General features: G+C 38.4%; 1 protein-coding gene across 6 annotated transcripts in view; it reads right to left on the reverse strand.

Annotated features, from left to right (window-relative positions):
* Positions 1–13,826, reverse strand: part of MAP3K20 (mitogen-activated protein kinase kinase kinase 20) — a 174,335-nt gene that overhangs the window by 65,503 nt on the left and 95,006 nt on the right. For all 6 annotated transcript variants that reach the window (XM_073807566.1, XM_073807567.1, XM_033860012.2 and 3 more), the window contains exons 6-9: positions 13,498–13,526; positions 13,242–13,379; positions 7,160–7,246; positions 1,611–1,685 (exon numbers count right to left, since the gene is read on the reverse strand). In XM_073807566.1, coding sequence (XP_073663667.1) covers positions 1,611–1,685; positions 7,160–7,246; positions 13,242–13,379; positions 13,498–13,526 — 329 coding nt within the window. The remainder of the gene's footprint in view (positions 1–1,610; positions 1,686–7,159; positions 7,247–13,241; positions 13,380–13,497; positions 13,527–13,826) is intronic.

A 13,826-nucleotide genomic window follows, 5' to 3' on the forward strand; every position in this document is an offset into this window, starting at 1 on the left:
CAGTAGTTGTGGCTCACAGGCTGTAGAGTGCAGCCTCAGTAGTTGTGGCGCAAGGGCTTAGTTGCTCCGCAGCATGTGGGATCTTCCTGGACCAGGGCTTGAACCTGTGTCCCCTGCATTTGCAGGCGGATTCTTAACCACTGCACCACCAGGGAAGCCCCCTATTATTATTATTTTTTAACTATTTATTTATTTATTTTTGGCTACACCGGGTCTTGGTTGCGGCACGAGGGATCTTCATTGCAGCACATAGGATCCTTAGTTGTGGCATGCGGACTCAGTTGCAGCACACATGCGGGATCTAGTTCCCCGACCAAGGATCAAACCCCGGCACCCTGCATTGGGCACGCAGTGTCTTACCCAAGGGACTACCGGGGAAGTCCCTTGAGTGTATCTCTCTTATTCCAATATTTAATCTGTGAGGATCTTTTTAATTTTTATCTTTTTATTATGGAAAATTCCAAACATATGAGAAAGTACAGAGAACAATATAATGACCCTCTATATACCTATCACTTCAAAAATTATCATGGATGACGGTATTTAATCTATACCATCATCCATTTCTCTTCACTTTATTTTGAAGCAAATCCGAGACTCACCTATCATTTTACCTATAAACATTTCTGTATGTATGTAAGAGTCTTTTTTTTTTTTTTTCGCGGTACGCGGGCTTCTCACTGTTGTGGCCTCTCCCGTTGCGGAGCACAGGCTCCGGATGCGCAGGCTCAGCGGCCACGGCTCACGGGCCCAGCCGCTCCGCAGCACGTGGGATCTTCCCGGACCGGGGCACGAACCCCTGTCCCCTGCATCGGCAGGCGGACTCTCAACCACTGCGCCACCAGGGAAGCCCTGTAAGAGTCTTTTAAACAGATCTTTGCGGGGAAAGGAAATGAGCCCATTCATGCTCGAATGGGATAACCACATGAAAGCCTTAATTTTTGGAATTTCTCCAACTCTATTGTGATAGCTTAAAAAACATCACTGAAACTCCACAGGGAGTGTGTATCAAGATTCCCTAGAAGTGCTACCTTTGCCTGGTGTTTGGCTAGAAAGGCAATATGGTGTAGTGGTTAAGCACAGGGACTTATGTCAGCTGGTTTGGCTTCATCCTCCAGCTCCACCACTTACTAGCTGTGTGGTCTTGAGCTCACTAATTAACCTGTGTTCATGTGTAAAATGAGGATAATAACACTACCTAGTTCACAGAGATATTCTGAGGAATAAATGAGTTAACATACATAAAGTGCTTGGAACAGTTCCTGGCTTACAATAAGCACTGTGTGCTAGCATCTGTATAACATGAAGGTGCAACAGTTACTATTAAAGATTAAAAACAAGGTAACAAAATTCTTTTTTATTGACTCAAGAATGCCAGAGTGCTGTAAGAAAGACCCAGTAATGATTTCTAGGGATCAAGACAAGTAGATGTCAACAGAAAGCCTTCACAGTCAATCTGGGGCTCGGAAGAACAGCAACCCAGCTTTGCTTTGTAATGAATTTTATTACCCCAAGTTTTAAAAAGTCAAGGCCAAACAAACAAGTGAAATTTCAGAACAACAACAACAATATATATGTGTGTGTGTGTGCATGTGTGTGTGTGTGTGTACCTTGGCATCAGCTTCCCAACACTGATGTAACAGTTCAGCAAAACTCCTGGGGCAACTGCTTGGAATGGTTAATCTCTGTAACAGGGAAAGAAAAAATCAATCAAAACAAAACACAAGGATTTTCTCATTAAAGGAAGGAAATTCTAATTGAAAGGTATAAAAGAGTTAATTTAGTAGCATAAACAAGACATAAAATTTAAAACTTGCATTGACTAATATGTGACTGGCGAGAATTTACATTTAGGTTCATAGCATCTAATCTCTAAAGACACGTTACCGTTTTCCTCCAAAGAGGAACCACAATGGATGAAGAAATAGGGTTCAGCACAACAAGTGCAACAAAATATAGAATCAAGTCTAAAAGAAACCAGTACGAGAGGGGCAAGTTGGAATACTTAAATACTAACTTAAATACTAAATCTAAACCACACATCTATCACTGTAGTTTTATAGGCAACTATGAGATATGCAAACAGGCCAGGTAACTAGGAAAACAGTTCAGCTTTGGCAATAGGTGTACAACTTCTGAAAACATCTTGAGCACAGAGATAATTTTAAAGAAGTGTGCATTCTCTCAGCAGCAAATGAGACATTCTGAATGGATGACTCCTTATGGCTTAGTTTTGGTCAAATGCATAAACTGTAAGGACTCGATAGAACAAAGATTATAATGTGAGGATTAGTCTTGTTCTAACATTGTACAGCAGTGGTTCTCATAGGACATGTAATGCCCCCAGGGGCAGTATACAGATCTACAGAGACATTTTTGTTTGTTTGTTTTTTTGTCCCGTTGCGGAGCACAGGCTCCGGACGCGCAGGCTCAGCAGCCGTGGCTCACGGGCTTAGCTGCTCCGCTGCATGTGGGATCTTCCCGGACCGGGGCACGAACCCGTGTCCCCTGCATCGGCAGGCGGACTCTCAACCACTGCGCCACCAGGGAAGCCCTACAGAGACATTTTTGTTTTAAAGTCTGGAGGGTTGCACCTGGAGCAGGTCAAGAATGCTGGCCATCTTTCGATATATAGTAAAGCCCTGATTAAAAATTCTCCTGCATTCCACCAAACTTCAAATGCCCCGGGTGCATTCATGTGAGTAAAACAAGAAAACAATGAGGCTTATAATTTTCTGAGCCTTAGAATCTGATTTATAAATAGAGTATTTTTGAAGATATTTTAAAAATACACTGAACATTCTATGAATGCAACTACTAAATAAAATAAATCAAGGGCAGATTGATTTTTGCATTATTCATAACCTTACCAAGATTTTGGGAAAATTTTGCCTACAACAGTGTTGCTCATGGTACTGGAATCATTAATACAACCCATTTCTACTCTGCATTTGTAGCTGTTGAATTCTATTTATCCATAGGTGGAAGCGTCTAAAACTTCCATCATCACCTCTACTGTTTTTATGCCTGAGCATTTATCCATTGCAATACATATTTACTTCTTCCTTATATTTCATTTAGAGCAACATGTTGGCTTAAAATACAATGTTGTACTACCTCTGAATTTCATTTCAGGGAAGAAGACGAAGCATTAACATAGTTGTTATAAAGAGAGCATTGGATGTGATAGAGCTGAGAACCTCTGTACTAAGAAGATTTATTTTACAGTATTTTTTGCCAAGAAGTTTTGCAAATAAAAAACTGAAAACAATTTAGTTGGATTTGGGGGAGGCTACGTATAAAACTAGAAAAACAGTTGCCTTGGCAAGAAAACAGACAATCTATATTTGGAATTAAAATAAAAATAAACCAAAATAAATAAAACTTTAAAGCAAAGTAAAAAAACAAAAAAACAACTCTCCAACTTAGAGGCTACACTAAGCATTTTTCAACTTCTGGTCTTGTGATTTCATAGAATAGAGCAAGATGTAGTAAATGGTACTATTATTTTACTGTAATGCAAACTGGAAACCTTTTGTTGAAGGTCAAAAGGAAAATCATGCGTTTACTTAAAAAAAAAAGTAAGATGGTTGGGGATGGCAACTAGTAAAAACAGTGACTGCAATTATGTGACTGAATGTACTCCATGTGTAATGAAAAATAAGTTTTCATAAAAGGTAACATTTTCAACGTAACTTTAGCACAACATTTTCCCAAGAACTGAAATGTGAACTGGCTGAATATGGATGTTGATCCTTTCTTACTGGCAAACTTTTTAGATACCACATGTAAGACATTATAAAAGGAGACATAATTATTTTAAATTATCTGAGATGGTCAAAGATCAGTTAAATCTAGACTCAGACACTTCATGTAACGGATTATTTTGGTACACTAAAAAGTATTTTAAAAGAGAATCTAAAATATTTAAGTCCTGATTACGTAACTGTGGGCATTCCTAACTCATTAAAACATCCTGAAATAACCAGATATTAGCACCAGGTTTGCAACACTACTTAAAACTTAAATATTTTAAAATAAAACAGTTTCAAATTTAAAATTAAAATATTTCCTAATCACTAAATTAGGCATGATATTTTTAAGAAGATCATATTCTTTTTTGCACCATTTTCAACATAAGATGCAATAATTATTTTTTAAGTCAAGTTCATTATCTTTTTTAAAAGTGTAGTCAAGAACAATGGATTAAGTTTTTGACGATTTCTGTTAACAAAGAATAGTAATTTTGCTACTTAGAATAAAACACATTTAAGCATTTATAAAGATAGGAATTATAATGCCAGAACACTCTGAATGACTACTAATTGAGTTTTATGGAAATTACAAAGGCAGATAGACACATCTGTAAGGTTTTTAAAATTTATTAGTAATACCCTCTTAATTTCATGCTTTCTATGAGTTCACTGTTTGCTTTGTAAAGTTTAACAGTGCTTTATGGATTCTAGTTTCAATAGGATTTAATAATAGGAAAAATGATTGTTTGAAGACCTTATTTCATTATTAAGGGTTTGGAATTAAAGGTCTTCAGATATAATTTTTAGAAAGTATCGATCTTCCTATAGATGCAAAAAGCAATCCTAAATGGTGAAACCAAATAAGGTCTAGAGTCTGGTTAACAGTAATGTATCAGTGTCAGTTTTCTGGTTTTCATACTATACCATGCCTATGTCTCACCAGTGGGGGAAGCAGGGTGAAGGGCACACAGAATTCTTTGTAATATTTTTGCAGCTTCCTATGAGTCTAGGATGACTAGCATTCTAGTGTGACTAGCTCACATTTAAAATGTCTCTCTGAAAGTTTAAACATGTCATCCTTTATTTCAATGAGGCCTCTTAAAAAAAACTATAGCTTTCTCTTTTCAACTCAATAGCGCAAGGTATTCCAGAGTAAAAATAACTAAAATAAAATAACTGGAAGTTGAAGGGATTTTTACAAATGGCATTTAAGTCAAAGTCTCAATTTTATTGTAAAATAAAATAAATCCTTGGGAATTATTTTAATGCTACCTCAACAGAATTTGTTTTGGTAATAAGTGCCTCCATTTATGAGGTAGAATGAAGACATTTTCTTGAATGATGACAATGGAAACTACATTTGAACTTAATTTCCATATTCTGCTAAATGAAATAAATATGCAGAATGAGAACAGACAAACAAATACCCTTGTAATACCCAATTTTCATTAGGTTCGTTAGAAAGTTGAGAAAAATTACTTCACCATGTGGGTTTCTTTCAAATGACTATTTCATTTAATAAATATAGTATGCGAGGCATTTGAAGAGTCTCCATCTGTTATTAGCTGATCATGAGATCACACCACGGACACTCTACTTTAGGGGATTCCTGGGGAGAAAGGGGGCGATGGCCTCCTCATGTAGCCTGCTGAGGAGATTCTGAAGGTAATTTATGGGGGACTCTCAACCCTCAAGTCAGCTACTCAAAGGCAGCTTCTAAATTCATTTTTCTCTTTGTTTTTAAAGTGCTTTAGATTCACACCTTTTCTGTCCTCCTTTAAATGAAATATTAAAAATATTAATTACTCTGTCTTATACATATTTGGAGGGTCCAGTCAGCTTTAAAAAAAAATTTCCTCCTAGTTTACCTTGAAACGATACAGAGGGAAAAAATGACATTGGGTGTTCTGCTCCAAAGTCAACAGAAGGTCAATAATCTTCTTCACTCTATTTGTCAACCCAGAACTACACGTCTAATCACCTCACTGGCAAAAGAAACTGAACAGAATCAAGTGGGTTCTCATACCATGAGATAATCAGTTACCCTGTGTGTGAGGTCTGATTTAATAGCACACCAGGAATAACCATCCCATTTAATTAAAACAGAACAGCCTCTGTGAAACGATGAGTAAGACACATTCTTGAATATAACATCTTTTTATTTTTCTTAAATTGGCAGCTCTCTCCCATCAAGTTCAGCTATCATGAACATTTCATCCATTCTCAATGGCTCAGAAGGACAAATTAATAAGGTAACCATGAATTATGTGATCTAAAATATGGAAACTTGGTTTCTCTCAGTCAATAGCAGCTTTTTGATTGATCTAGTTTGCTCCTGCACTCACATGGGGAGCGGATCAATCTAATTCTTTTAAAGCGTTAAAAAGGGAATATTGCTACATATTCACCGTTTTGCAAATTATTTTACCCTAAGCCTGCACCCTTCCCTTTTGTGAAGGGCACAGATAAGATGTGGAAATGAAGAAGTTTTGTGAAATAAAGTTGTTTTACAGCGTTGCAAAGACAACTGCGTGCTTCCATTACTTGATCTAACTTCTCATAATACCTTGATAATGGATGCTTCATCCTTATGCTGAGAATTTCCATGGCTGTGCGTTTCAGTCACAATTTTAAACCTTTCAAAATGTATTTGCTGTCTTTGATATGAATGTACCATGTTCTCTGATGTTGGCTCATGGGTCCAACTAACGGAAAGCCTCAATTTGTGGGAAGAAGAAAAGCGAGGCTGGGGACACAGCACAAACGGTGTTTACGCCACTGAAGTTCTTTTGAAATGGAAAGGCTCTGCATGAAGAAGGGAACAGTTATGCCACTGCCTCGCCAATTCCAGTGAGGAGCTCATCTTCAATGTAGTGTTCAACGTAGGTGGCAAAACTGTAATTTTTCCCTTTTTTGAAACTATTTTTTCTTCTTTTATTTTTGAAATTCTCATCTAAGCGACAGTTTCTTGTACTATAGTGACTCCTGCTGGGAGAGGTAAGTTGAAGTAGCTGAAGGTCTCTTACAGATATACCAACTCCCGGACAGTAAAAAAGATGTCCTAAACGCAGGAGATGGAGTTAAAACTGTTCCCCTACCTTGGACGCAATGGCTTCTTTCATCACTAAGAACAAACCCCTAGGTTTTACAATTGAGACTGAGAAACTAGTACAGTACTTGTACAATTTTTGATCTACAGCATCACGACGTGAAGCTGCAACAATTAGATGTAAAGGGTCCATTCATGAGGAATAACATCACTTTGACCCTTTGTGTTAGCTCCTACTGCTAATCTTTCCATAAGCGTGAACTTACTTTCAATTTGAAGAAGATGAAAAAGTCTTTTGCAAAACCCCAATACTGTTTTCTGATCTATGTACCTGAATGGAGAATCGCAGACTTACCTCGTTTTTTTCCACTACAAGCCAAGCTACTTGTAATCCTTCCAGACCTTTAAAGGGGGCCTCCCTTGTTAGCATCTCCCAGAGAACCTGGAACAAAAAGAAAATGGAATTTTTATTCTTGTACTTCATATTTTTGGTATATTACTGAAACTTTAACATTTAACTGTATCCAGTTACCAGGCACAACCAACTCCATCTGTAGAAACTTGGGCAAAATGTATATATACATGCAGAGGACTTCTTCCATATATTTTATATATATATATATTTTTTAGCTGTTGTTGTTGCTGTTCTTTTTTTATATTAAAAACAAAAAATCTGGTTTAGGAATTAGAATATCTAGAGCCAGGCTTAAAAGTTTATGAAACTAGTGGGCCTCCGTGATTTAACTGTATCTTGTAAATTAACAGCATTCTCATGTATCACCACAAACTAGATTTTATATTTTGTTGGTCAAAACTCTTTTGCACCTTCAATCTCTGATAAACTGCTCTATAAGATAATAACTGGGAATTCAACCATATTTTCAAAGGTTCGATAATGGTCTCATAAAAAAAAAAAAATCGAGGGCCAAATCCAAATCACTGGCTAAACCACTTCCTCCACAATGGTAGGTACTCGCCAAACTGTAACATTTAGATTTTGTGCTTTGGAGAAATCTCTCTCAAAATGAGTCAGTCTAAGGGATTCATGTTCCTCCACCTACCACATAATTTATTATACTATATTCTAAAATGTAATAAGCATCTTATATATATACATATATATAGGCTGTGTATGCGTGTGTGTTCATGCGTGTGCAAATTTATGTTTGTGTTATCTCTCTGCAATCCTTGAGATTAGCAGGATTAATAAATTTGTACTGAAGCACACTGATGCTGGAAATGCTGAAAACAGCCAATGATTTGGTATTCTCTTTAAACTCTGAGTAATGGAGATTTTTACATTCAGTTTCTTTCTCTATTTATACACATGAGTATTAAGATTTGAATCTACCAATACTTTTGTGAAGTGCAAAAACAATTATAATTTTTTCAACGATAATCGTAATAATAACAACCACTATCATTTATTGAGTGATTATGTTCCAGTTACTCTGTTAAACCCTTTTGTTATGTTATCATGATTAATCTCAATCCCATCAGAGAGGTATCATTCTCATTGTATAGATGAGGAAACTAAGGCTTAAGGAAGTTAAATAAACTTGCCCAAAGGCACTGAGTTACCAGGTGGCAGAGCTGGAATATGAATTTGCTGTCTCACCTCTGAAGGTCAAGGTCTTGACCACAAGTAATTGTAGAGAGGGAAGAGCTACAGTATAAGAGAGAATGCAGCGGGCCCTACTTTCGGTATGGAGCCATGGCAGAAGCGAATTCAGCACCTCTGATTTATTGAGGATATATACACTATTCAAGGGAATCCAATATGCACGATTTCCTCAGCCAGCGCTCTCGGTCTTATTGGAGCCATAACATGTTAAATGAATTCTGGCTAATACGAAGATAATTAGCAGCAAAATCAGGGAAACTGGCAGACGCTGCTCAAGCAGGAGGAAAAGAAATTCACTGAAACCTCTTTGGGCTTTTAATCAAGTGTGTCAGGTACTTCTTTAGAAGAGCTACTGAATAATTCTATTTGAGTCACAGAAGTGCTTAGGAAAAGGTAAGGGGCATCCCAGAAGGGGATGATTCCAGCAAACACTGAAAGTAAAGAAAGGGTGAGAACTAGAACAGGTGTGTGGTAACCTGACACAGGGCGGCACGGGGCTGGGGTGGGGGACAGAGGCAGCAAGAGGGCTGAGCAGGAAATGAAGCCCCTCAGTTTGTTGCAATTACCACCCTCCCGGTGGTGGGATTGGGGAGGGGAAGGCTTATGAAGGGCAAGTAAGTGAATGGATTTGGCATTCCTAAGGAGAATGGGAAGAATGACTGCCTCAAATAAATCTAATGCCCTGGACCCCAAAACATCTGGATAAGCAGCCTTGCACCCCTCCTTCTGGAGTCTGGCCTGCTTGCACAATACACTGCACATGCGCACACATGTGCACAAAGGCGGCCTGGGTTTTGTGGGGTAAGATGCAGAACCAAGAGCCTGGGGAGTGACACCAGAAAAAGATTTATGTCATTCTTTCTCCCAAAATATTCAGCTGGAGAGTGTCCAAAAATCTAATAAGACCCGAGTTATATTTCTCCGAGGGTTCTAATCCTGGAAAAAATAAGATAGTTTCATTCTACTCCCTCTCTGTGTCTCTAAAGAGCTACCACAGCTGAGGGAGCCACTTGATGGACGTGAAACTGGCAAGGATGGCGGGGATGGTGTCCTTAACCACGGGGTCCTGAAGCCCAGATGAGGTCTTTAGTTTAATTCCAGGATCAGCACATCTCAAGATTTCCTATTATTTATTCACCATTCAGAAATGTATCAAAAAAGTAGGTGGTATGAGATAGGACAACAGCTTTTTCTACTGAACGAAATGACATGTGGCACAAAAAATGTAACTTTGTGGAGGAAGTCACTTAGAGGTCAAAAAGTATATTAAACTGTGACTGAAAATATCAGTTATGGAAAATGCAGGCCAAACGTTTTTGTGATCTTTCACCTTAAAAATATTTTCCAACTCATTTTATATTGAGACATCCCCATGTTTAAACTGGGTTCACAAGGGAAATTTCTATTTTCAGTTTACAGAAGAGAAACTTGGACAAGGCTGTGTACTTTTCCTGCCTTTTCTTTTACAAACAATGGAAAGCCATTACCTGAGCCGGGCTGGTTCTGGAACAGGGCTCAGAGACAAGTGAGGCAGTGATGCTCGCTCTTAAACTACTCTATTTTCAAAGCTGGTTTTGGCTGAGAAGGTTCTGAGAAGGTAATCCTTTCTGCATTGTCCTCAGGAGAGCTTTGTTTTTAAAGAGTGGCTAGGTCTTGAGTTCTCAGAAGGCTAATTCTTCAATGATTTTGGCTCTCCTGAAGTCTTTTCTTTTTCGTGGATAATATCCTAAACACTCCTGGCTTAGTCCTTCAAGAGAAGTCACCAGAAGGGGATAGAAAAAACCTACTGCCTTATAAAACAGAAACAATTGCCTGCCTAGCGAATACCAGCGCAGAAGCAAGGATCACAAGATCCATTTCTGGCATTTCACCAGCACGTTTATTTCAGGGCTATACAAGGCTGGCTAGTCTCCTCATGTGTTAAGAAGAAACAGAGGTTAATTAAACTGGGGAGGGCTAGGGACTTTGAGACTATGAAGGGCTAAATTCTTACAGCAAGTCTGAGAAAGAAAAATAAAAAGCAAACATATATTGGGGTTTGGGGGATGGGTTTCAAAAAAGGGACAACTGTTTTTTATGTTCTTATTCATCTGCATGTGACTGCTCTGTGGGTGGGAGCTCAATTAATGGAACAGGCTTTTTAATGAACCCTGGTATGTTTTCTGCAAACAGATGCACCTACTGACAAAGGAGTTCTGGTTACTCACCTGTTTTGAAAGGACATCAAAAATTCTAAATGCCCGCATTGCTCTCCTAGATAGATATAATTTTCAAGGTTTATGCACTATAAACTTCTACAGCTTACATGGCCCCTACCTTAATAACTGTCCTCTACTGCTCTTTTAGGGACATGTAATGCTATTTTCATTTAAAAAAAAAAACTGATTGTTTAAACAAAAAGGCTCAGTAAAGCATGCCTTGTACTTTTTCTTCCACTAATGGTGTTAATTGACAGTACTATGGGAAGGGGTCAGAATTAAATAAAATCCTGATTTGTCATTTATAATTAAATGAGCACATGTGCACTTTTCTGAATGGAATTCTGCTGATGCAGCTATGGGGTAAGAATAACCAGCATTCCGAGTAAACCCCTCTCTTTAAGATAGCAAAAGAGTAGCCCCTGTTTTAAAACTAACATGCAATGGGAAAGAGTGAGAATTGTGGTCCCTTATCAAAATACTAGGAACCGTTCTTCAGCCATGTGGCTTGTCTTCCTATCTTGAATAAGAGGGTTCCACAGGGGTCTCAAATGTCAGTCTGCTACAGATGGCAGAGCGGTTTTACCGGTTTTAAAGAGTTGTAAAAAACAAAAGAATATGCAACAGAGATTGTTAGTGGCCCTCGTAGTCTAAAATATTTACTGTCTGGCCTTTATAGAAAAAGTTTGCTGGCTCCTGTTTCCACAGGATAAAATGAGACACTGGTCCCAAGGAGCAGGCAAAGTACAATGTAAATTGCCCTAAGTTGGTGTCTAGCACAGTGCCTGACACAATAAATAGATTTTTGCTTAAAAATGAGGAACATAGGGCTTCCCTGGTGGCGCAGTGGTTGAGAGTCTGCCTGCCAATGCAGGGGACACGGGTTCGTGCCCCGGTCCGGGAGGATCCCACGTGCCGCGGAGCGGCTGGGCCCGTGAGCCATGGCCGCTGAGCCTGCACGTCTGGATCCTGTGCTCCGCAACAGGAGAGGCCACAACAGTGAGAGGCCCGCATACCGCAAAAAAAAAAAAAAAAATGAGGAACATAACTTCATTAAGAGGAAATAATCTCACAAACAGTCTTAAATCGCAACAAATTTCCCCATTTTCAGACTCCCCAGCAGATGATTTGTAGAATGGTTAGAACGTAGTAACTTTTGACATATGGGACCAGCTTTAGAATATATTTCTTCAGGAACTTTTGGTTTTTTCCCTTCTTTTGATAAGAATTATTTTATCACTGTCTAAAATAGGTTATAGCCTTCATTCTTAGAAGCACACAGAATTAAGGAAAATTAGGTATTTAACCTGATGCTACTACTGTCTTCCAACTTTTACAATTCTAGCCTTTCATCAAAAACATATATTTCATTCATGAAATGATTTTTTTTCAATAGCCAACAAAACTGCTATTATATTAATTTGGTATACATAAGATGTAGTAATGATTTAGAAAAAGCTAGCTAACTGAAACCAGCCCAGAACTTACTGAGGCTAGCAGTAATTACCTAGAGACTGATGAACTCTAAAGAAAAAGGAATGGGTTTGACAGTGTTGGTCTCCTGTGCTATCAGCTGTCACCTTCAGTTGAAAACACAGAAGTTCAGGAAGAAGAGGTATGTTGATTTGGTCTACAGTTAGACTGCTTTTTCCCCATTATTATGAAAGTCTCCTTTTAAGAAGTTATAAAATAGAGAGGCAATATGATCAGGAGATGAGAGGCGAAGACAGGGGGTTCCAAACACTATTTTGGACTTTTTAAAGGAAATGCAGCATTTTTAGGGATAAAAAACTTATCCTCAAAAAAGGGCAACACATTCCTTCGTCCACCAAGGAAACTCCCTGCCCACTTTCCCTCCCTGCCTCTCCTCCCCCATTGCCCCCACTTCCTTCTCTCTGCTAATTCAGATACAACTTATTCCTCAAGAATGATCCATCTCAAAACTCCTCTAGCAGCTTCTGCTCCTTCACTTCATTCCTGTGGCCTCTCTTCCTTGAGCATCCCACCTCCCGACCCACCGGCACATTATTCTGTTCTTGTAACTATGTTGCTCTGCTGGTATTCTTATGTGAGACCTTAGATTCATGCTTCAGACAGCCATTGCAGCAGACATGGGCAAGGCTATGTGCTAGATGATAAGCACATTTTCTTCTGTATTCTCCAGAAATTCACTAATCAGTTTAATGGTTGACATTTCCTGTTAATTAACTCAGTTGGCAGATCCATTGGTGGCTTCTGAGCAACGCATGACAACGAAGTCCTGTTCCACATTGTATCCACTGACTTGCAGAGATATTCTACAGACATATGTCCACCCAGGAAGGCACTCTCCACAGGAGGGCATCAGGCCCAACACTGTTTTAGGTTCCATCTAAATTTGCTTCTTGCGATGGCACTGGCTTCTTCTCAACACAGGACAAAATAACTCAGATGCATAAAAATGATCAAAGTAAACCTTCTAGTAATTAGAAAATATTCTCTGTGTTGCCACTGCTCTGGGCATTCCACCAGAAACAGCATCATTGTTTTAAAACTGGGTTAAATTGTCATACCCCGCTTCTGCAAGTTTGCTTTTTGCATGTCCTTTAGCAACAAAAAATAAGAAATGAACTCACCACACCATAGGAATATGTGTCACAAGTTTCAGACACAGGGAGACTCTGGATAACTTCTGGAGCCATCCACGGGAAAGTTCCAACCAAGGACATGTGCGTTGTGTGGTTGTGGAACCGAGAGGCACCAAAATCGCAGATCTGAGAAAAGAGAAACGAGTATCAACTTTTTACTCACTGACTAATACAAGAATTACCAGTCACAAAACCTACATCTGAAATTAATGAAATTTTTAAAAATTAAAATAAAGAGTCCTACCTTCAACACCCCATCAGCAGCAATAACAACTAAAAGGAAAAAGAAAAGATAAATTATGAAACTCATCTAATTTGAGTTATACTGAAAAATATTATAAACTTCTATTTCTATCTTCCATATGGCATTATGAAAGGTAAAATTAAAGTATTTACTGCACTGAAGATTTTGTAAAAAGGAGCTGACATTAAAATAAAAATAAAAAAATAATTCTATGGGGTGCTGATTAAAAAAGGCTTCAAAACACTGGTTTAAATTAAATGCAGTAGTGTCCAGCAAAAAAGGCATAGATTAGGAGTAGTCAAGAGAACCAAATTTTTACTTGGGTTCTG

Source organism: Tursiops truncatus, chromosome 7 (assembly GCF_011762595.2).
Source record: "Tursiops truncatus isolate mTurTru1 chromosome 7, mTurTru1.mat.Y, whole genome shotgun sequence".
NCBI classification, from domain to species: domain Eukaryota; kingdom Metazoa; phylum Chordata; class Mammalia; order Artiodactyla; family Delphinidae; genus Tursiops; species Tursiops truncatus.